Source organism: Poeciliopsis prolifica, unplaced genomic scaffold (genome assembly GCF_027474105.1).
Source record: "Poeciliopsis prolifica strain line A6 unplaced genomic scaffold, Auburn_PproV2 SCAFFOLD026, whole genome shotgun sequence".
Classification (NCBI taxonomy): domain Eukaryota; kingdom Metazoa; phylum Chordata; class Actinopteri; order Cyprinodontiformes; family Poeciliidae; genus Poeciliopsis; species Poeciliopsis prolifica.
The window spans coordinates 154462-177274 of NW_026562401.1; the positions used below are offsets into that span (position 1 = coordinate 154462).

Sequence of the window (22813 nt, forward strand, 5' to 3'; positions counted from 1 at the left end):
TTCTGCACACAAAACAAAAAATTACTTTTGACTATTGCACTTTCTTCACGCCAAGTGTTTGCTTATTGCAAAAATGGAACTTCTTAACGTGTTGTTTAATTCTCCCATCTGAGCTGTCAATTTGCACCCGAAAGTGCAACAGTGAGTTTATCCACACCCATTGGCATTCTCATTGGCAGGTTTCTGAGGTAAGAAGGAGGAGTAATCACATAGAGAACAAATATAGGTAAGGCTACATAGAGATAGTCAAAGTGAGGGGAGACTCTTACAGCTAAAAGCAAAATGGCAAATGGTGAGTTGCTTTGAACATGCAAAACTGATCAATTTAATTGATATTAGAATTATATTCTGTACTGCATGTGAAATCTGCATAAAAAATGTGCATCTGGAGAAGCAAGGCTATTTATCTTAAAACATGGCTTAGTGAATGTTTCATACAATATTTATATTTTTGTTAGGTAATGAAAATTCATCTGCAAGTCAGCCAACTGGATTGGACATGGCAGTGAAGAACATACAGACATTCTCACTGGTCGTCTACTGTGTGATTATAGTGGTTGGGACAGTGGGCAATGGTCTGGTCATCTACGTGACCGGCTTCAAGATGACGAAAACAGTCAACTCTGTGTGGTTTCTCAACTTGGCTCTGGCAGACTTCCTCTTTACAGCGTTCCTGGTGTTTACAGCAGTCTCTCTCTCTCAGCAGCACCTCTGGCCCTTTGGACAGTTCATGTGCAAACTCAACAACTTTGTGAGCTTGGTCAACATGTTTGCCAGCGTCTTTTTTCTGACAGCTATAAGTCTGGATCGTTGCGTGTCCATCTGGGTGGTGGTGTGGGCACAAAACAAGCGCACCGTTCACAAAGCTCAAGTCATAAGTGCTGTAATCTGGTTGGCTGCAGGCATCTGTAGCACACCCTATGCATATTTTCGTACCGTGGAAGACATCCAGAATCAGACGTACTGCAAGTACCCTTCAACTATGACAAAAAGCAAACAATACACATTGTATATATTCCGCTTTGTTATTGGCTTTCTCATCCCATTCCTGGCAATATTTCTCTCATATGTGGCCATAGGGATTCGTGCCAGGCGTCTGCAGAGAATGAGGAAACAAAGATGTCACCGTATCATTTTCTCAGTCATTTTTGCATTCTTTATCTGCTGGTTGCCCTTTCATGTTTTGAGTTTCATGGAATTAAACTTAAATAATTACCCAGATTTATGGAACATTGTTCATGTTGCAGGTCCTCTAACTGTAAGTCTTGCATTCATGAACAGCTGCTTGAACCCCATCCTCTATGTTTTCATGTGTGACGAGTTCCAGAAGAAGCTCAAGGAGTCCATTTGGTTAGTTCTAGAAAATGCCCTGGCAGAGGATCACTTATCATATGTAACATCGTCTCGTTCATTGTCAAGGATTCACAGAAAGTCTGATTCTACCACCCCTGCTGAGGGGAAAGAAACAGAGACATCGGTGATCTTAACAAAACCAAAAAAAGAGATCTGTACGAAGAAGTCCATTGACACTGAGGAGACCAGCCACAAACTGATTGAAATGGTGGACTTTAATAAAAGTGCACTGAAGTGATTTGAGCAAAGCTTATTTGTAAAGTAGTGTGAACACACGCAAAAAAATTCAAAGAATATTTTTGATGGTTGCTTGTTTTCCATCATTTGTTCACCATTAACAGGTGTTTTCGTATGTGGTTATTGAGACATCCTGAGACGTACAACGGAAAGTCTGATAAAATCGCACTTCCCACATTCAATCAGCAAATTGTAACTGAAACTCTGTGCAGGTGTCCCGCAGCAATATATTGTACATGTCAAGCTTTTAATGAAATGATTGTAAATACTGTAAAAACAGTATGAAATTACTTGTTTACTTTAGAACAGTTTGAATTTTGTTTTAACTTGCCTCTTGCCTACTTCATCGATGACAGTCAATTATTAAACATATGATGAAAAAACAATCCTGTCACGCTTTCAGTCCTGATTTCTTATCTTACAGGATATAACAAGAGCCTGAGAAAGAGTGTTTTGGTTTGAAAAGAACAAAGCAGCTGGAATAACAGAAACTTCTAAACACTTCTGCGTGGTTTTTTGCTCACATACACCTTATCTGAATCACAATACTTGTACTGCAGCTCTTCCTTGCAGCCATTACATTCTATTGTGGTTTTTTAAAAAAAGAAGCAATAGCACAACGTTTTCAGAATATAATGAATGCTTTCTTTACAAAGTTCATACTTCTTGTAGTAAGAAGTATGAGATGGGGCAGTGTCTCCCACTTACCCCGGTGAGCAGCAGCCATGAAAGCAGTGGCTGTCTATTGAGATGCTGACACTAAAACCACACAAGAACAGAGAGCGTCACCTTCCTTGTGTTTTGTCAGTCCAGAACACAAGGAAGGTGACAGTTGATGACTTATTTCTTATGTCAAGTCAGTCAGGCTTTTACTTGAGAATAAGAACTGGACTGTTGCTCAGTGGTCCAAAGTCCTCTTTGGGTGAACGTACATTTTGCATTTGGTTGAAAATTAAGGTCCCAGAGTCGGGAGGAAGAGTGCAGAGGTCAGTCAGTGATAATTTAGAGAAGGTGGTGCTGGTCACCTTGTCTTATGAAGCCCAAAGTCAGCCAAATCAAAAGGTTATGTATGGACATATATGATACATTAAAGCAAATAATGCAGATGAGCAGAAGACCCCTCTAATCACCTCAGCTTCCTTAAGACAGTGGTGTCCAAATTTGTTTGCAACAGGAGCCAAAACTGTCAATTTGAAAAAGCATATTTTTTTCATTCTTACAAACTCAACAATAAATGACTACTATGACAATAAAATCATATTATACTGGAATAAAGACATTGGATTGTTGTAGAAATCCAATTTAGCACAGTTAATCATTGTAGATTTCACAGGTCCAGAAATAAACTACAATGCTTGGCTTCTGTCATCTTTTTTTTATTTTTCGTCCGAGTATGGTCAGCACTCAGTACAGATTTGAGTCACTCTTTCATCAGAAACTAAGAGTAAATATTTTACCACATTTAATAAATGGCTAAATCTGATTCTGAGTAAAAGCCTCTGGACATTTATGGTCCTTTTTACAATGAAACTGGATTAACAGCACTTGTATGGATAATAAATGATGAGTTGTTTGTTTTGTGCCTTTCAGAAGACTTAATTTTTATGCTGCCACTGTCATAAAATGGTGCGATGTGGTGGTGAGGCAGACGCTTAGACCCGGGTTGAGAAAATGATTATTTATTGTAAAAGTATGAAGCACAGAGGACCAACAAGCTGGCAGCACAGCTGAGCGGAACCAAAGGTAGCTATGAATGGACAGACCGACACAACATACACCAAAGCCAAAATGAGACAAGGACCCGACGGGGAACAAAGGACACAGGAAGGATTAAATACACAGAGGGTAATCACGGAGACGAGACACACCTGGGAGCAATCAAGGGGAAGACAGGACAACGAGGAGACAAAAAGACACAGCAAACTCAAAATAAACACACAGAAAAACACTGATCATAACAGCCACAACAAAATGTTCTGGTTTTCAAAGTACATATCTGCATCAACCTCCTTAGGTGCCAAACTATAAAAGAAAGCATTTCTGTATTGTAGTCAAGGACCACAGAAGCTCATTCGATCACATTTTTCATGACAACATGAAATCAGCAGCTGCAATGATAAAAAAGATATTTTCACAAATATGTTTTTAAGCCAATCTTTAATACTGATTCTGTCCTCTAAAAGCAAAACTATTCTTACTTTTTTTCTCTTGTGAAGAAGAATATGCCAAGCATAAAAAAACAGTTTCGGTGAATTTTTGACATCTTCGATGGTCTTGCTGATATGAAGGAAACCACATTAGATCTCAGCTCTTGTTTCTGAAAGCTTTTTTCTCGACTTTGAAGGAGATAGCAAAGTGAATAAACCCTATCTGTATGTCAAGCATATGCAAAATTATTCAGATTTGCTCAAAGTTGCATCCTCCAAAATCTAAAGTTTTATATAATTTACATTAAATTGCAAAGTTAAGTTTGTCCACACATGCTTAGTTATGGGCTCCAATAATGGGCTCCATTTTACAATCCCATGACTCAGATTTAGGCATAATAATAAGAATACTGACACAAAAACTGTTGAAGAACTTTTTTGAGCTTATTTATAAGAATGTTATTCACGCGCTCAACAGCACGTTATCTTACAACACCACAGTGGTTTATGCTAGACTTCCTGTTTGTAAGGTTAGACCGTGCAATCTGAAACATGATCAGTAGGGTAAAATACTGCAACTGGTTGTGTAAATGGGACCTGCATGTATCTAGTATAGGGCTGAACATGAACATAATGAACTGAATTTGACTCTAGAATTTGTATTGGATACAGATACTGAAACTAACTGACTTAACGAGTCAGTGTTCTCTGTAAAGTGAACAGAAAACTTTTGAAAGAAAAGACATAACTACATCTTTTTACTGTAAATTTGGAAGAGAATTACATTTAAACCACTGGTACAAGACAAAGTGGAGTACACAATGACCCCATCTACCAAATGAAGTTGAGCTTTCCATCTATCCAGTTACACTTATTGTAATCCCATTATAGCAGTAAAACTAACAATTTGGCCAATGAGACAAAAGTTCACTATGTTAACTTTAGTCTGAAGTGAAATGATACTCCAGTAAAATGCTGCAGTAACCAGACATATTTCAGAATTCCAAGAAATGTATGTTTTTGCTTCTGTTACCTGATACCTCATCAGGTCTGTCGCGTTAAGAGATAAAGAATGAGAACACTTGATTTTTGGGGCTTCCCCACTTGCAGAATAATGAAACTGAGTTCTTATCATTAGCCATAATAAAGAAAAATCAAGCATGTTCCAAGAAAAAAATAAATCAATATGGGTAACTCGTGTGTTTAGAAAATAACCAACCATTTCAGCTCTAATTTGTTTGTTGCAAAGATTTATCTAATGGACAAAAAAATACACCACAAACACAGGAATACATTACAGTAGACTTTAATCATTTCTGGATTATATCAAGGACATACCAGTGTGTGTGTGTGAGAGACAAAAATACTACCTCAAATGTCATTTATTTAGACATTTACACAAAATGTACTTTAGTATAAAGTCTGACACTGCAATATACCCCCACAAAGGAAATTGCCAAATATCTTTTCTGCAACTTAAGGGACAAAAAGTTTGTTAAAGTTCAAAGTTCTGCTATTTTTTTTCTACTCATCTATGGTTGTATGCAGGAGTCATCGAACATCAAATATGAATGCATGGCTCCTTTCCAACAGTGGAGAGTCCATTCTGCAGCTGACAAATACAAGGCAGGCAGTCAGTGGTCATAGAGATCCTTCATTTCCTTCAGAACCTTGATGCTCTCACTGTATCTCATCTGGTTTTTATTGGAGCATTCCTTCCATCTACAGCAAGAAGAAAAAAAACTTTTAAATATAAAACGCTATTAAAAAGTGTTCATTGTGATGTATTTAATTACTGTTAAAAGACATTGTTTTTGTTGTACTACAAGCCTGCAGCTATTATTTGCCAGCATTTACACTGTTCTCATTCTATAAAAATTTCACAATTAAAATTCTTGTATCTAAAATGTCTGGAGCATGTGAAAAATGTGAGGAACTTAATACATGTTTCTTTTCAAAACAAACGGGGAACACTGTCATTTCTCAAAATGTTTTTACCGAAAACAATTGCACCACAACTGATTACCCAAACAGTTTGACCTGATCATCCCATTTCTTTCCCCTTCTGCTTATTTCAGCTAGTGAGCAACTGTGGAAAAAAGGAGCACTGTGGAAGCTCTGAAAAATTCCCAAAATTAGATTTTCTCCATGGCACAACTTTCATCACGTATGATGTGTAGGGGTCACGGGAAACCTATTTGGTACAACAGACTCTCATTTGTGAGGAAGTGATTTCTCTAACACAAAAGAAGGTTACACAGCATGAACCAGCAAATACACAGAAATTGAAATGAAAGGGAAGAGAAATGTCAAAGAACCCTGAACTAGATGACCAAATAAACAATATCCTCCGCAGATCACTCTGATTTAAGATCTCTGCATTGACTTTCTTTGATTTACAAATTCTTTTTTTTTTTATTTGCTATTGAATGTGTTTTTTTTTTCACTTCTTATGAAGGAAGGTGCAAGTGTTATTCCTGAAATTTTGGAAAAAATCTTTAAAGGCATGATTTAGTTTCCAGTGCACCAGCTGTGGAGTTATTTTGTTCGAGACCCGAGGGCAGCTGGGATTGTTCAAAGTTTAAAGGCAAACTCAAGCTCTCAAAATTTTTATATTTTAACTCCCCATAACTTTCTAGTGGTTTAATCTCTCTGAAATGCTGGCTAGTTCTTTCATGGGCAGGTTGTGCACAATTAAGTTATTTAATCATACATGTTTTTGATAATCACCCTTTACTTTCAAAACAAATAGCTTTGCCACTGCACAAGTCTTAATCATAAATTAACCAATAAGTTCTGGTAAAAGCATTCTGAATCAGATTAACTAGTCCCAGATAACACTGAAAGTGAATCTTGGCGTATCATGACTGTAACTTAGCAAGAATAAATCTTTCCAAAAAACAATAATAAAAGGGTTTAAAGCAGCTCATGAAGAACTTACTTCTGTCTTATCTTTTTCCAGCGTTCCATGTGGTCACTGATGAGAGCTCCTGATACGGGAACCTCTGTGAACTGTGCAAAGAGAGCAACTTTATTCATCATAGATTATATAAGTAGAGATTTGCATTTCCAATTCCCAGTAAAATTGAAAAAGAAAAAAAAATATCATTTAAATAATCACATGATTTTAGAACCTTGGAAATAGTGGGCTTTTCAGTCTGTGGGATCCTGAGATTGATGAGTTCACCAGAGGGGCTCACTGTACAGGCAGATGGAGGAGGAAGTCGGTACACATTCTGCCCTTTGCCATTCATCATGTCTGTGACCTAAACAACAATTTTTCAAGATGAAAACTAATTTAATAAGTTCTCATGCATGCTATTCTAATGTGATAATACAGAGATGGGCTTTAACAAACGTGTCACCTCCTAAAAACAATCTTAACTAAACTGCGAATAAGGCTCATCCAACTGAAATGCTTAGCTATGTTTGCTTCCACATATGTGGCAAAAAAAATGCTTTGCAAAGTAGAGATTTCCAAAAGTCAGGTTTCTAGTATTCACAGGGTTATCTAGACATTATTAAAACTGCCTACATAATTGCCCACTTTGAACATGACCACTTTTCTTTTAATTTCTAAAAACCACAAGAACCGTAGGAGTTTATAGTCATTTTTTCTGCATCTGTCTCCTTTTGTTCTGACTTGGTTTCCATGAAACCTCAAACTTAAGATGAAGAAGGTAATGGGAAACAGATTCAAAGAAAGTATGGGTTATGACTGTTCAAGAAAAACACTTACTTAACCAATGCTTTAGCAAGTTAAAAAAAAAAAAAAACTGTCAAAAAACCATCAACAGTAATGAACCCATTGGCTGTCATAAACATCCAGAGTTTACTCTGATAATTTTTTGTTAGTGCTTTTGTGTGATGAACAAAATAAAAGTGACAAACTTATTAATAGTCTCACCTCCTCTTCTGGTATGCTTTGAGGGGAGCTTGGAGAAGCTGTGGGTTCCCTAAAGGAAGGATTGTTTCTCATCCAGGCACGGCAGATTGGATACAGTGGGGCGGTGGTGTTGAATTGAGCTAAATCAACACTGCGATCAAACAACTTTATAATGTATGCATCTAAATAAAAGGGAGAAGGGCAGAAAATACTAGGACATATAAAAAGGGACAAAATTCACAATACATTAAATAGATAAATGGACCAACAATAAATGAGGTACAATTAATAATCTAATTGTCATTGTATTTATATCAGCATTCAATTTACTCTGTTTATGTTGATTGGTCTCTGGGATGCCCTCATCCATCTCCTTTCTCTTCTTCCTCCTGTGCTGTGGAAATCTTGCTGAAGGTCTGAAAAAAACAAAAAACAAAAAAACAAATCAAAACTTATTTAACCATTGAGACCTACATGTAGGACTGTCCAAAACATTTAATAATAAATAAATGGATTTGTGATGCTAAAATGTATCTGGATGTAAAATGAGAATGTTAATCAAAACACACATTTACCTTTTTCCAGCAGATGACGGAGACAAATCTCTAAAATGAGCAGAGAGGCCATTAAATGACTACATTGCAACAACATTCACACAACGGTGCAATAATGTGAAGATAAAAAGACATCTAAGTTTAATAAAGTGAAAGAATAAATTAATACTAGTCCATACTTGTTTAAAGCATCCACTGACAACTTTCCTGGGTCTTCATTTGGTTCTCTGTTTAAAGTGCAGAACAACTGTTAGCATCAAAAGTTTGTGATAATTAATGTATTGATTATAAGCAACATTTTGCAAACCTTTCATTTTCACTCTTTTCTACGAGACCCTTTAGCACAGCATCCAACCTGCCGCGAGCACCTGTGCTCTCCAAATCTAAAGAAGCAAAATTATTCATAAAACAGTAATCAACAAGACTTAGAAAGGGATGAGGTTTTTTAATTACGATATTAGCATAGATGCAAAATAAATGTAAATGTACAATTTTAGTTTTCCCATGTTTTCTACACTTCATGTCGAAAACACAAATCCTGTTAAGTAATTTTAATACTATAATGTAAAATACAAAACATAATTTCCGAAGTACTTTATTTTGTGATTGGTGGCAACTTTATTAAGTCTCATAACTATGAATGTCTTACCTGGTCTTTCTGTTTTTATCTTGACGTGGTGCATTTTGTTCAGTTTACTCCCACGGGCTGCTCAGAAAACAGACTTTAAACAGCCGTTTTGTACCTCTAACAGAGGTGTACGGGGTCTTTGAGCTAACAACGACCTCTTGTTGATTGCTCGGTAACAGCAACGTTAGCCAGTTAGCTACGGTTAGTTGTTCAGCCAGTTAGCCACCCTTCTTCATTAGCCTACATAAACTGTTGAAGGGAGTCCAAAATCTAAATTCTAAATACGGATACTTATACTAAAAATGTATTGTTCTAGTAGCTCTAAAATAATTACATATTATTACCAATAAGTACCTTACTTCGTTTAATTACTGTTTCGGAGAATAAAAGGTACTAGCTCAACTACCGTTGCTAAGTTAGCTTGTTTTTGACAAGCTCGAAGCTGGCTTTCCTCTTCCGCGCGCTGCAGGTCTCCAATCACCCGATTGGTGCCTGTGTAAACAATGTATCATCTGTGATTGGACAACTCATAGGTCAATCATTTTTTATTCGTCCTCTATTGGCTGGTGAGTGAACAAACGTAAAAGTAAACATGTCTTGTGCTTATATCGACAGACTCGAGAAGCTTCTGATAGTTTAACAAAAAACAGATTGTTTTTAAGTGATGTTTTCTGTTTAAGATCGTATTTGACGTTAAGCAGGTCTTTCACGTGCTGTGTGTAGTAACATGAGCTATTTCGTTCCATCCTGCGTTTGCTTCCATGGTAACTATTGAGGACAAGGTCAAACATGCGCTGAAAAAGTGGCATGTAGAATCGCAAATCAATATTTTTTTTATACTGACCTCAATTTGTGTTGGTGATACGCTAACTGTTAACTAAACTGTGGCATCTTGACGTTGCTATGAAATCCAGGTAAGGAGCAATGGGCACATTTGGACTTTTGTAATTAGAAATTACAGTAAGTAAAATTTTCTTGCATTTTAGCGGACCACTGTTTACGAAGCAGAATCCATTCCCACCTGTATCCACGGTGAAGACGAGGGCACACTACTACCCATCACTCAAGAAGTCCCTGACAAAAAAAGAGAAGAAAATTGTATGTTTAAATACACACAATTAATTTGCAGACTGGACCTTAAAACCCCTCGATCTCATCATTTGCAGCTCATCCTGCATCATTTTGCAGGATGTGTGGAGAACTTAATCTTTTGTTCGCTCAAAAACAAAAGGTTTAATCTTATGTTGTCATCCACAAGGCTGCCTTAACTAGATATATTTTGTCGATTTGGATAATACATCGACTGTTGTATTCTAATTAAGATCGAATTAAAATGTAATTTAATTGATTTCTAATTGAGTAGATTTACTAATACAATGTCTCACAATTTTTTTTTTTTTTACAGACTATAAGTCCTGTTCGTTTACATCAGACTTCTAATAGTCCTTCTCGCTCTCCAAACCGGGAAAGCCAACAGCTGTATGAAAATCATGATTTTCCTGCCAGTGATGGACAACATGTATTTACCGAGATCTGGCCCTCTACCGAATGTGGATCATCTCCTGATGGTAATGCTGACGTCCCTGAAATGTTACCAGACAAACTCTCTGCAAAATTAGAGACATCCACAGTTCCATCTGGAGTGAAGGAGGATTCTGTACTGGCAAAGTATGTTTCCCATTGTTTTCCTAATACAGTGCCTTACAGATGTTTTCATAGTCCTCAAATTTTTCACATTTTTCATATTATTACATGTGTATTTTGTATGAACTTATGTGCTAGACCTGCATAAATGAGATCTTAACTGTGAAGTGGGAGAAAAAGGGTTTACAAATAAAAATCAAGAAAGAGTGGCATTTCTCAATTTCACAGAAATATGTAAAACAATGTTTTTTTTTGCAATAATAACAGCTGCTAGTCCATTGACACATTTCTCTAATAGCTTTGTACACATGGTGACAAATTTTTTTCCTTGTTCATCTTTGGAAATAACTCAGTCAAATTGGATTGGGAGTCGGGTCATTTTCTTATGGAAGGTGAATGTTCACACCTGCTTCAAAATCTTCTACATCCTCTGACAGACTATCTTCCTGACTTGCTCATCATTGAGCACAATCCATCTCACTGTCAATTCAAATCAGAAGCTTCCTTATCTCTGCTGAAGGAGAATCCCCTTTGAGGTTTGAGGTATATACACATACATATTTTTGCTTTGGGAAGTACTAATACATACTTTCACAGATACATAGAACGTTTTCGTCATGGTCGGCCTCAGAGTCGAGCAGACCGCAGACAGATGATTTCTACTGATGGGGGGGAACAGATCCCGTTTTGGTGGATGACCCATTCATCAGTCCCGAGTTCAAACCCAGCTAAGTCACTAGACAAAGGTACACTCTCTGTTGGTGTATTTATGTGGATAAACCATGAACTTGCAATGTTTGCTCTTTCTTTCTCTAACAAATATATGTTTCTTTTCAATGAATGGATGTTCCCTGTCCCTGAAAGACGGCCATGATTCTACCACTGACAGTCTAGATGCGGCGCCTCAAAATGACACGTTCTTAAATGTGAGTGCATTAATAAGTTAACTCAAATTAAACACTGTGAAACCAGATTTGCTTAACCATCTGGACAGAAAAAAATAGGTGTACTGCAGTTTGTTGTTGACACACGTTGTCTATTATGCCTTTAAATACCAAAAATGGTGACTGTTCTTAGTTTTGGAACCTTTTAATGAATAATAATTATTTTTTTAAAATTAACATTTAACCTACAGGATCACTGATTGGAATCAATAAAAGGGAAATTTGTCTGAATTTTGTCTCTCTCCTTTAATGCAAGTGTGATGGAAATAATGACATATACACCCGTCTATTCTAATTTAAATCTGCCTTAGTTGTATATGCTGTTGTCAAATCTATAGTTTCTAAAACTGACTTCAAAAATTACCAGAACATTTCTTAGAAAGCCAGATAATTTGCTTCCTGAGATTTATTATTTAGTTTTTCCTAAAATGCTATATTGCATTTGTATTCATTCTCTCTGTTGTTTAGGGCTAATCAACTTTCTTTGTTCCCTAGGTTGGGTCTGACGGCTCTCAGGGGGAATATGATTACACAGAATTAATAAACCTTCAAGAAAGAGCAAGCAGACTTCTACTGAGAGGGTGTGTAGTGCATTATCTAGCGTTACTGATAAGTGGTTAGTGTTCTTGAGTTGAAATATAACTGTTATCTTTCCAATAGCGAATGTAGTCCGGGTGATGGGTCCATTGCTGTTAGTCCAGATGGCCTCGGTTGCTCCAATTTCTCCCCTCCCATCAGTGTGGATGAGCCAGTGCGACATCCTTTGATTCCCAGTTTGATGAAATCAGCTAATGGTGAGGCAAATAACGTGAAATACATCTTTGAATGCAGCCATTAATTTCCAGCTTTAGTCATTGTCGATGCAAGAAACCGTACTCTGTCTTGTGTTTGTTACTACAAACATTATGGCTGTGCTTTTTGTGTTTACAGTGACGATCTGTCCAGACCCAGCTGCTGCTGTCCCCTCTCAGAAATATGTCATGCCCACCACGACACCCCCCACTCGCCCAGAGGACGATATTTTGTTCCAGTGGCGATTACGGAGAAAGATGGAGCAGGCTAGAGGGTGGCCCACAACCATGAAGCAATCAGGACTTCATGATTCTGCTTTCAGCTGGCAAGCCCCCAGTTTGGTCCATGCATCAGTCAGTGGAGAAGCTTACAAGGTTGGATTTTAAAAGTGCATATTTGTTTTATGTCAATCACAAAATAGCATGATTATAATCCTTGTTGTATAATTTTGTAGCAGCAACAGAGCTCCCAGCCTCCTCGCTTCTCAGAAAGCGACGCTCATCCACACATGACCACTTCCCAAGCAGAAACCACTGAGGCCCACAGACGAGGTGCTGCAGCTCCAAGTCCTCCATGCTTCCTTACTGCTGCTGTTCCCTCTTCTTCTTTGATGTCTCAAACCCAGACTCTTTCCCATATTCCTGCTTACATGCACTTATTCTGTGATGTCCTTCCCTGCCCCAACCAGCCAACTCTTGCTAATGATGAGCAAAGCATTTCACAGAAGCTGCCTGAGCCCCAAACCAAAGCTGTCCACAGAGAAACCCAAGTCTCAGAAAGCTTATTGAGAACCAACAGTGAGGGGCCTGCATCCTCTGGAAACATAAAAGGAGATGGTCCTAGTCAGCAAAAAATACTCCATAAGAAGAAGAAGAAGAAACAAGTGACAAAAGAGTCTGACCAGAAGACAGCGATACCTTCCAGGCAGCAGAGGAAAGCTGTGAGGTGAAATATGAACAGCTTATTACAGGTGTAGCTCAGTAAACCTGAATATCTTCTAAAAGTTCAATTATTACTGTAACTCTGCTCTAAAAGTCAAGCTCATATATATATTAATTAAATTGTTAGATTAATGGCTTGTGGCAAAATAAAAACAACTGTTTCTCAAAATTACCATTTGCTTTTTTAAACAGAAGTGAATCCTTCTGAAAAGAATGTCCATGTTTTCAATACATTGTCTTTGCTACAATTATTTATTTATTTTTTTGCTTGAATTATTAGTTCTTCAAAGTCTTAGTTGGTCATTCAGTTTTTCTTTCTGCTCAATCTTCCATTAATATCTTTGTATACAACATTCTGTGAATGACAAGCTTGTTTAGCAGTGACATTTTAAAGCATACTGTGCTCATTAATGGACCTTTTCTGTTTTTAAAAGTTTCAACATAACAGTTAATATAGTACAAGTTTTACTTTTCAATTGATTCGCTGAAATTCATCAGCTTTTCACAGATATTCTAAGGGATTAAAGTCCACTTGTATAATAAAATATGAATGCATTTGTTTTTAGCTGGTTAACATGTTTACTGTGGTTGCTGTTCAATCAGGGATTGTTCAAATTCGTGCAACCCAAAAAACACATCAGCAAAAAAGCATCATCATCATGATGAAGGCAAGGCGGTTCCAAAGGAAAGCTGCAGTGGGGTTCATGGACCACCGTCCTCTCCAGTTCACACTGCCTTAGGACAGGTGAGTAAATGTGCATGCTGAGAATTATTTTAATTCTTACTAACACACAATCTCAGTTCAAGTTCTGCTTTTACTTACATGCATACTTGCCTGTCCTGAAAATGGGGGGGCAGGTTGCATATTTAGAGCACCTTCATCGCTCATCAGTTAATGATAAATTTGTACACTAGAACACATTGTAGTATGTTCATTGTAAAATAAATCTTGTGGTTTAGTGTACTGACACTACAACTTGCAATCTGAATCAAGTATTGTTCTTGGTGGACTTTTAACAGGTAGTTTCGGAGGTTTTGTTCCCTACGGTGGCTCAGAAAACTCCAGTTTCATCTGTTTCTACTCCTAAAAACATCTCCTCAACTTCAGGGTCCCCAGTTCCTTTAAATGTTACACAGAGCTCGATGCAGGTCATTTCACAGCTGCTTCAAGAGGCTGAAGGTAATCCTGTGGCTTGATTGCAGTCCAGGCAATAACTAAGAAATATTTATATTCCAATACTGCTTTACAACTCCTGCCTGTAGCATAAAATGTTTTTCTCTACATTTGGATTTTGTGTCAGATTCTGATGGAAAAGAGTTTGAAGATGACCCCCTGTTGCAAGTTCTCCGCCAACAGAGAAAATGGGTGAAAGATCAGATAAGGTAGATTTTAAAAAAGCCATAATTTAATCAGTTTACTTTTTTATGGCCTTAAATTTCTGACTTGATATTTTCGATATGTTTGAATTTTTATTAATTTCATTAGATTGACACTGTGAAGTTGATCTTTCCTTTTTCTTCTTTCAGAGAGGTGGACGTGAAGCTGAATGAATTCCAGGAGGGACAAGCAGTGGCTTGAACAAATCAGACAGTTTATTTTTTTTTTTTTTTTTGTAGTTTCATATTGAAATAAAGTTTATTTATTTGATAATATTTCAACATACAGTTTGGAATATGTCTATATGCATTAATTACAATCACAATATTGTGCATTTACAAATGTTGCTCAAAGGTATAGCAGCTTCAACAGTGAGTTAGGAATATTTACAGAGAGGTGTTTGTTGAAATACTGTGGACGATCGATGAGCAACACCAGAGGAGTACTTTATATACAAACCACAAAGAGCGGGGAATATCAGAACAGTGCCAGGAGGTTGGATAAAACAAAACAGATGGGTGTTTTGGTACGCTGTGTGCTGTTGGGAGAAAATCTGCTTTGTATCTCAGTGTTTATAAAGGCTGCTGTTTTATTTTCTTATATGGCGAAGATGAGAGAGGCCTCTGTGTTAAGTCAGGCATCTGGTGCCTTCGATCTGCAGCATTGGGGCTGATATGATGAGAATGCCTTCCGGGGAGACGGCTGACTCCAGCGCCATGATGTTCACGCCCTTTGGGATTCGGTAGCGGCGGTTAAACTGCAGTGTTGTGAAGCCGTGGCCCTCCTTCTGCCAGGAGACAGTTGAACACAAGTTTAAAGAATAAATCAGTCGTTTTACGTTTTGTTCTGGTTAGAAGATTACGTTAGGGCTCCCAATACACTCTGAACAAAAACATGGTAAAATGAAATTATTTTCATTGTAGTATTTTTCCAGGTCTGGTAAGAGAGGTTAAGGGACTAAAAGTGTGGAGAAAATTTGTTTTCAGATATTCTACATCCCATCTGTAAAAAGGTTGTCTTGGCAACCTTTACTCCTCGTATCCTTCTGTCCTTCATATTTTCCCTTTTTCCTCTATCCTTCCTCTTCACTGTGTTTTCCTTCTTTATCTTCTCCAATTCTTCCTTTCAACTTTACTTTCTTTTTTAGCCTTCCATATTTCCTTTCTACCTTTTTCTTCCCTGCATTGTCATTCATTCCTTACCTCATTTCTTCCTTCTTTCATTTGTGTTAGTTAAAGAAGGATCTCATGAAGAATGTGTGCAAACCATGTTACTTGTCATGTTCTCTTATTAGGTGCACAAGGGAATGTCCTTTAACCCATACAATCAAAATTAGATTAAAAAAAAGATGTGTTCCTCTTGGTAAACAGACCTTCAGCTCTTTGTGTTGTCCTTGCACTTCTACAAAGTCCCCCACAACTTTGACCAGCAGGTCCTCGGGGTTGAAATGCTTCACGTCTACTTGAACTGTAAATCTGATCTCATCACAGTAGACCTGTCAACACAAGTTGAAATAATGTATGATGTTTTCGAAAAGGGTAATGATTATTGCGAATACACAAAAAATACATATTTCCTTTGATGAATTTTGTGTGAATTTGATGTATTTGAGCATGCATGGTGTAAACAAAAGGGAAATATTTTTTGAGGGCATTTCACTGCCTCAGTCGTCTCTGTTTAATGAAAAGAAATACAAGATGTGTTCAATTGAAACTGAGATTTGATTTAAAAATGGGCTGGTCATTGTTTTGGTAACATTTTATGCTCGACTGAAGTGTTATTAAGCATTTGGCTCTTTAACTCTAGATTAAAGAAATGACCTACCTCTGCAGAGCTGACACTCTCAGTCTCTGGAATCAGTAATGATGGCGACCAGTTATAATAGCCTTTAGACCCGTTCAGTCGAGGAGGTAAGATCTTCTCCCATGGAATACCACCAGCTGTTTCAGTGGGAGGCACAATAAAATCCATGTCTAACAAGCAAAAAAGAAAAAAACATTTAAAAGTACAATCAAAAGAATTCCATAGAGCGCAATGAATGCTCAGAGAGGAGCAGCTTACCTTCACTTATATATTCTCTGATCAAACAAGTGAACAGAAAGAGAAAGGCCAGCCTCTGGTGGTACGTTCCCACTTATCCTGAGGAGGAGGAACAATCTGTTCGATTCCACTATCCCTTCTCTGACCATGCTGAACGTGACTGACTGTCACAGGCTCTTTTATACTGCAGTTGCATAATGGCTTGGGCATTCATACTGAGCCACCTTGCCTATGTCACATTCCAGATTGTGTACCCTTGGGTGTCCAGTCTACCCACAGATGAGCATATGTTTTGGGAATGACACAGCTGTTGCTGGCTTATTGTCAATTAAAGTGTTTGTTGCAGCCCTTCTTTAGTGAGCCGATGACATGAATACAAACTTGTTACTGATGTGTAGTCGTCAGAACAACTGTGGGATAAGTTGGTTGTTGGGGAGGATCCTTCTAAAAATAAGTTCAAAAGAAGAGGGGGTCCCAGACACATGCAGAAGCACGCGTTCTGTACCTGACACATCATCAATCACCTGTTATATAACAGGATGGGAAGTATTAAGTTGATCAAGTGTCTTAAAAATATTAACACATTTCCAGGAATATCCTAAAAGCTGCTAATTGTGTATCGTGAAGATATATGGTAATTTAAATGTCTTAAATAAGCAGTGCAGCACTGTAAAATAAAATGCTTCCACAAGCCAGTTTCATTGGGTGGCACCTCGTCTGGATTCTCAGTTCTTCACACATGTAGCAGTTATGTGCACATGTTCTCCCTGCTCACCATGCTAAACCTGGTACCTAAGCTTTGACTGCGACTAAAAGTGGCCCTGATTATGCTATGACTCATACAGGATGATGGCCAAGAGGGGACATTTGGAGGGATTAAGTTATTGAGTTTCATAACAGGCGCCACTGGTTGTCTGAGAGGCATGTCACAATGAGGAAAAGTAAAAAATAGGCTCATAGGTGCAGAAAGAAGTGTATCATAAAGGTAGGCAAGATGCCTACCTTCCCTAAAAACACCGTTTTAGAGATATACCTTAAGATTTTCAAAGTCACAGTTATGATGCAACTTGCAGCATTAAAACCTGAATTGATGACTACTCTAGATCTGGTAATTATAACTGAAAATTATTGATACATTTTATTTCAATTATGATTCAAAGTTGACAATTTGACACTGCATATCACAAATGGCTGACAGTAAAAATCAAAATGACATTGTAACTCAATTCTCAAAGTCAAATTTACTATTTTTTCCCTCATAGTTATGACTTTATAGTAACTATGTCCCACAATCCCTTTTTTATTTATTTAAAATTGTGGCTTTTATAGAAGAAAGTCACAATCCCACCTTAACATTTACACACAATTTAAAAGACATTATAGATTAAGGGTATTTATTGGTCAGAAAGTAAAAATCACCTTGAGTGCACAAGGTCATTTAGCAACATTTTAGAAAAAGAAAAAAAAGCAGTGAAATCAGATCAGTTTTCTCACCTAAACAAATCTGAATGCATATCCACTGACAACACACCGTTAGCTCATACTAAAAAGAAAAAAAAGGCTCTAAACTAAAAACATACAGAAAAGTGTGAGGTCTACAGTATCAACAATTTATAGGTAATAAATTTTACAAAGACCAATTTCTTATTCTTCTTAAAATTCTTTGGTCCAGGATGGTTGGAGGTCAAACGTCTCAAGGCGTGCCCAGTGGAATTGTGAACGAAAGGTAATCTCCCACTTCCCCCCACTGTGCTCTGAAGTGTTGGTAAATTGTGATCCATGTCGTCAGTACTGTGACCCAAAACAACAAACCCACTGCTGATCGCTTCACATCTGGAAAAGAAAATGAGAAAATATTTTAATTTAAAACTTGCAATGTACATCATCTACCCTGGACACTTTTTGGCATTGAGGCATAAAAATTGAAAGAAAGCTTTTAAGATTGATTACTCTGACCACTAGTCCACGCATGATTAAAATAAGAAAGAAAATCAAGAAGCCGTCATCAATGGACTAGCATCGGTAAAAAGTATGCATGTTACTACAAGTGTGTCTGGTAGTAATTCATTCAAATAAACCAAGCCTTGCAATTATTTAGGGTTATTATTTACAAAATAAAAATCTAGTGATTTTCTTTGTGTGCTCACACGTTATTCGTCTATGCAAAATCACAAGTTGACAAAAATATAATAACTTTTATTCTGATATTAGGACTAACAGTCATGTTCATTTGAAAAAAAAAATACTGAACATATTTTTGTTCCATAGTCGAATATCTTATTACTGCTTTTAACAGTGATATGATGATTTGCTGCAACAAACAGGACACAGAGGCTGTTTACACTGCTTAGAGGTATAGATCTGGCTTCACATGTTGATTTTTTTGGATCTTTTGAGAGGTTTCAACGTGAATCTAAAGTTATGTAGTGATCTCAATTTTGAACCGAGATGCATGATCTTAATATCATTCAAAAGTTGTTTCAATATTCTTTTAGGTTTTTTTGTTTTGTTTTATTTTTTAAGAAATAACCCATTGTAAAACTTTTGCAAAAATACCTATTAATATGTTTTTACGCATTTAACTAAATTTTAGTTCATTTGAATTACTCTGCACCAAAATGTCCATGAAACTTACACGTCTTAATTTGGGTCTGTTCAGTGAAGGGCGGCTTCATAAAGGCTTCCTTAAAAAACCAAACAACGTTTACAAGCCACAGGAAAGGAAGAAGAGCAAAACCACCTGAAAACACAAGAAAACACAAGTATGTAAAGGTATAGGAAACCAAATCATGCTATGACTCCTGGACTTAATATGTAATCCACCCTTCCTGTTTCCATGTTTAGGCTCCATAACGAGATTATAGCAATTACAACTGCAAAATATATTGACAACTAAAGCTGCTTGCATTCCTTTCAAATATTTCTTACCCAAGTAATATTTCCTACAAAGGGTGAGTTTCTCTTCGTTGGGAAGTCGTTCCAGGTTCATGGTAAACGCTCAGTGGCCCTGCTGAAGGAAGAAACAAAATTCCGAGATGTTTAGAGCTAGCTCCACTTTGGTACATAAACGTGAGAAAACGGAACATGGCAAAATTAGCTACGTTTAAAAGATGACTAGCCACTGAATTAGCAAAGCAAACCAACTTTATCAAAGGCCTTGAGCGAGGTAAACATACTGGAGAACCTTATTTATAAATGTACTAAACCGCTGTCAGGTGACTTGAAATAGCCTCAGGCAACGTTAGCATTTTGCTAACAGTTACACCACCTTCGTAAAAACTGCCATAATTCACTTTCTGCAACATCTTTTAAATCATGTTAAACATACATTGACAATATTTGTATAATGGCGTCCTGTCATACCTACAGTCTTCAAAGCTGATTCTTGAAAATGAGAACCGAGTAAATAAACGCTTCCTCAATCCCCTCTTCTTCGTCGTTTTTACCTTTCTTCTGTTTCCAGTAGTCACAAGTCAGTCTTAGAATTAATACTGCCACCTAGTGTACAGACGAATTAGACACACGCACAATGAAGGTTTGTTCCCAAATTTATAAATATAATGAGAAAATGTCAAATACCCTTAAGGGGAGAAAAACATAAACTTTTGGAGACTCGATTCTTTATTTTAAATGTAGAGGGGGAAAAACATATTTTGTCTTTCAAAAACGTTTTACATCTAGTATACCATTTCATACATTCTCCACAAAATTTTAATTTTCAAATCTTTTTGATTGAAATTCCGATCAACCTGGAATGTCACATATTTACCCAAATACTACATATTGAGGGTCTGAGACTCATGACTGTTCTGTCCTGTCCTGGAAGGAGGACAAACGTTTAATTTATGAATTGTTCGTTCATTTAAACATAGTTTATATACTTTGAAGACAATTTAACAATTTCTTGTCTTAGAGTCAAATGCAGCTTTTTCATTGAACAATACAAGAGCATAACTATTTTTGACAGGCATAAAAAACTGAAGTAAATCAAATATAAAAAGTAAACAGTGAACTACTTGAGGAAAATGTCAATAACCTTTTGTGACAACTGTCAGTTCAGGTTTTCCCATAAGTGTTTATGTCATTATAGGGCCAAAAAAATCCAGTCATTTGGTTTTAATTAATCTGATGAGAAACTGTATTTTGGTTTTCACTACTTGACACTTATAATTTTTTTTTTAAAATACCGCCTGAAGAGAATCACTCTGTGTGTAGTTAATCCATACACAAATATTAGCTTTGCATTTTAAATTGAATTAAATAATTGAATTAAATTTTTATGATATTCTAATTTACAGAAATGCACCTCTTCAATATTCCTCTATTTTTGGTATAAAATATGCAGCATACAGCCATCTGCTGTGCTGCGATGGTAAGACAACAATGAAGTTATGTTTTAATCTCACAAAAGAAATTGTGTAAACAACAGCTTTATCGGTCATTTTCTCATTACTATATTTTTATTTAATCATTTATCAGTTTTATTGGATTAATTACTGTACGCAAGCTTCTAAAATCGTTTACCTCCACTGAAAAAGTAGGTTACATCTGAACCATTTAAAATGTTAATGCTTCAGTATTTTATTTTACTGTATCAGTATTTTAAATTTCCATTGGAGCTAACGAAGTTGTTCAATTCAGATGGATATTGTAAATGCCATTGATGCTCCACTAAGTGAACCCCCCAAAACAAAACAACAAAAAAACTCAGTTTCCCTTGTATCATTGCGGCTCCCCCTCCCATCTCGCGCCTTCCCTCTTGTCTCCCCCTCGAAGTGCTAGCCGTCGGTGTGTTGTTGTTGAAGCAATGATGGCGGCGGCAGCGGGATGCGGATCAGCAACCGCGGCTGCCGTAGGAGGCCAAGGTGGAACTGCTACGGCCAGAGGTCGTTTCCCCGGTCGGCCTTGGTCTTCGCGCAGTCGTTTGCGCTCTGAGAAGCGATGGCAACTCGGGCGATCAAGCTCAGAAGCTGATGATGTGACTAACGGAGGGCCAAGGCCCGCAAACCTGGCTCTTTCGTTAAATGAAGACCAGTCGCACTTGCGTCTACTCGGGATAGAGGCAAGCCACAAGATCCTCGGCCAGGCTGGATATAGCTCTAGTGGAAGTGAAGAGGTAAGGTCCCATACACATTAAGGAAGTGGGTTATGTATTCAAAATTGACGCATTTAGTGTGATCGGTGTATGCGCAAGAATGAGTGCTTTCCACGGCTGTATGACTGCTTAGTGCCATTGAGAAATGTCAACATCCCATTGGCAGGCTAACGTTAACTTTAGCTTCAAGCTAAACGGTATCACCAGTGTTAGCATAGTTGAGCTGTCCATTTGAACACTCCAAACACAAAATGCCACTTTAATTCTGTCAGCAGATCTTTTTAAAGTCACATTAGCATGGAACTCCGAGTTGATCTCCAAGAATAAAAAAAAATAAAGGTAAAAAATTGATAACCTTAATATTTTTAAATGCAGACTGGGCACTTGTAAACATGCGCCGCAGTTATTCTACGTATGGCCCTTTCGTTACAGGGCCATAATATCTGCTAGCCTGCTAATAGCCAACACAAAGAGCAGGAAGGCTAGCGCCTTCGTACTCTGCAGAGAGTAGCCGCTAACTATGTTTGCTAAATGCTTTTCTAACGTCTGGTTAAATAAGACACGTCTTGTGTTTGGCAAAGTATAAAGTGCATATAAACAGTTACATAACATTTTATATTGTGGCTATAAAGCTCCTTAACTGTCACAAGGGAGTAAATCGTTTCGGGTTAGCTAGCTATTAGCCAAGGTTAGCAAACAGGGCATGTTTAAAAGGGTCTCCAGAAGTGTGCCGAAGTCACTGTCACACATGTTGGTCTCACACATTTAAGGGCTGAAACGCAACTAATAGTGAGTGGTCCTTATTTATTAGATCTTATTCAAGACCCAACTGCAGGTAGAAAGAACATTGTAAGTGTTTGGAGGGAGTTGCTGATTACAGACGAACTTTTCGTTGTAGCTGTTATAACATCAGCGAAGGCGTGACCGTCATTAACTAAAGCATGGGTTTTACTTAACGCAGAGCTCTGAGTTTGCATTGGATTGTAAACATGATGTAGACCTTGACTATCGCATTAATTTGAATTATTTCCCCCGTGGTCACTGATTATGTGGTATTAGTAAAACTTTTAAGTCTGATTTCATGGTATGAACTGCTTTTTTATGTACGTGTATATTTATTTATTGCAAAGAAAAGATGTTGCAGTGATAGAAAATGACAGCTGCATACAATAAT

The 22813-nt window shown here is 37.3% G+C and overlaps 6 protein-coding genes across 12 annotated transcripts in view; 3 read left to right on the forward strand and 3 right to left on the reverse strand.

The window, feature by feature from the left end:
* Positions 1 to 268: 268 nt before the first annotated feature.
* On the forward strand, positions 269 to 1940 carry LOC129371394 (chemerin-like receptor 1). The gene is made up of 2 exons (XM_055047980.1): positions 269 to 292; positions 459 to 1940. The coding sequence occupies exons 1-2, from the start codon at positions 283 to 285 to the stop codon at positions 1589 to 1591; spliced, it is 1143 nt and encodes a 380-aa protein (XP_054903955.1). The 5' UTR covers positions 269 to 282; the 3' UTR covers positions 1592 to 1940.
* A 3161-nt stretch (positions 1941 to 5101) lies between these two features.
* Positions 5102 to 9258, reverse strand: lin37 (lin-37 DREAM MuvB core complex component). The gene is made up of 9 exons (XM_055047988.1): positions 8827 to 9258; positions 8485 to 8560; positions 8357 to 8404; positions 8199 to 8228; positions 7954 to 8039; positions 7645 to 7805; positions 6872 to 7003; positions 6679 to 6749; positions 5102 to 5459 (listed from the first exon to the last, which is right to left on the reverse strand). The coding sequence occupies exons 1-9, from the start codon at positions 8858 to 8860 to the stop codon at positions 5372 to 5374; spliced, it is 726 nt and encodes a 241-aa protein (XP_054903963.1). The 5' UTR covers positions 8861 to 9258; the 3' UTR covers positions 5102 to 5371.
* Positions 9259 to 9378: 120 nt separating this feature from the next.
* Positions 9379 to 14779, forward strand: proser3 (proline and serine rich 3). The gene is made up of 13 exons (XM_055047978.1): positions 9379 to 9719; positions 9792 to 9903; positions 10211 to 10473; positions 11047 to 11195; positions 11314 to 11375; positions 11889 to 11974; positions 12054 to 12187; positions 12324 to 12559; positions 12640 to 13130; positions 13730 to 13871; positions 14147 to 14306; positions 14428 to 14509; positions 14654 to 14779. The coding sequence occupies exons 1-13, from the start codon at positions 9709 to 9711 to the stop codon at positions 14703 to 14705; spliced, it is 1980 nt and encodes a 659-aa protein (XP_054903953.1). The 5' UTR covers positions 9379 to 9708; the 3' UTR covers positions 14706 to 14779.
* hspb6 (heat shock protein, alpha-crystallin-related, b6) lies at positions 14744 to 16710 on the reverse strand. Its single transcript, XM_055047991.1, has 4 exons — positions 16566 to 16710; positions 16329 to 16477; positions 15877 to 15999; positions 14744 to 15291 (listed from the first exon to the last, which is right to left on the reverse strand). The coding sequence occupies exons 2-4, from the start codon at positions 16473 to 16475 to the stop codon at positions 15133 to 15135; spliced, it is 429 nt and encodes a 142-aa protein (XP_054903966.1). The 5' UTR covers positions 16476 to 16477; positions 16566 to 16710; the 3' UTR covers positions 14744 to 15132.
* A 946-nt stretch (positions 16711 to 17656) lies between these two features.
* Positions 17657 to 20007, reverse strand: psenen (presenilin enhancer, gamma-secretase subunit). Of its 4 annotated transcripts, none has more exons than XM_055047993.1 (4): positions 19908 to 20007; positions 19473 to 19554; positions 19180 to 19284; positions 17657 to 18377 (listed from the first exon to the last, which is right to left on the reverse strand). In XM_055047993.1, the coding sequence occupies exons 2-4, from the start codon at positions 19531 to 19533 to the stop codon at positions 18238 to 18240; spliced, it is 306 nt and encodes a 101-aa protein (XP_054903968.1). In that variant the 5' UTR covers positions 19534 to 19554; positions 19908 to 20007; the 3' UTR covers positions 17657 to 18237. The 4 variants fall into 4 exon arrangements, with proteins under 4 accessions (XP_054903968.1, XP_054903967.1, XP_054903969.1 ...); XM_055047992.1 differs by having other exon boundaries at positions 19912 to 20000; XM_055047994.1 differs by having other exon boundaries at positions 19473 to 19551; positions 19908 to 19982.
* Positions 20008 to 21343: 1336 nt separating this feature from the next.
* kmt2bb (lysine (K)-specific methyltransferase 2Bb) overlaps positions 21344 to 22813 on the forward strand; it is a 33340-nt gene continuing 31870 nt past the window's right edge. For all 4 annotated transcript variants that reach the window (XM_055047964.1, XM_055047966.1, XM_055047965.1 and 1 more), the window contains exon 1: positions 21344 to 21660. In XM_055047964.1, the coding sequence (XP_054903939.1) occupies positions 21352 to 21660 (309 nt within the window). In that variant the 5' untranslated portion in view covers positions 21344 to 21351. The remainder of the gene's footprint in view (positions 21661 to 22813) is intronic.

Coding starts and splice junctions, on each gene's coding strand:
- psenen (XM_055047993.1), bottom strand. CDS start 19,533: ATGAACCTGGAACGACTTCCCAACGAAGAGAAACTCACCCTTTGTAGG. Junction 19,285..19,472: donor TTGTAGGAAATATTACTTGG/GTAAGAAATATT, acceptor TTGTGTTTTCAG/GTGGTTTTGCTCTTCTTCCT. Junction 18,378..19,179: donor ACAGACCCAAATTAAGACGT/GTAAGTTTCATG, acceptor TTTCTTTTCCAG/ATGTGAAGCGATCAGCAGTG.
- hspb6 (XM_055047991.1), bottom strand. CDS start 16,475: ATGGATTTTATTGTGCCTCCCACTGAAACAGCTGGTGGTATTCCATGG. Junction 16,000..16,328: donor AGAGTGTCAGCTCTGCAGAG/GTAGGTCATTTC, acceptor TTGTGTTGACAG/GTCTACTGTGATGAGATCAG. Junction 15,292..15,876: donor GACAACACAAAGAGCTGAAG/GTCTGTTTACCA, acceptor GTCTCCTGGCAG/AAGGAGGGCCACGGCTTCAC.
- lin37 (XM_055047988.1), bottom strand. CDS start 8,860: ATGCACCACGTCAAGATAAAAACAGAAAGACCAG. Junction 7,806..7,953: donor GACCAATCAACATAAACAGA/GTAAATTGAATG, acceptor CCTTTTATTTAG/ATGCATACATTATAAAGTTG. Junction 6,750..6,871: donor AAAAGCCCACTATTTCCAAG/GTTCTAAAATCA, acceptor CTCTTTGCACAG/TTCACAGAGGTTCCCGTATC.
- proser3 (XM_055047978.1), top strand. Junction 12,560..12,639: donor TCAGTGGAGAAGCTTACAAG/GTTGGATTTTAA, acceptor ATAATTTTGTAG/CAGCAACAGAGCTCCCAGCC. Junction 13,131..13,729: donor CAGCAGAGGAAAGCTGTGAG/GTGAAATATGAA, acceptor CTGTTCAATCAG/GGATTGTTCAAATTCGTGCA.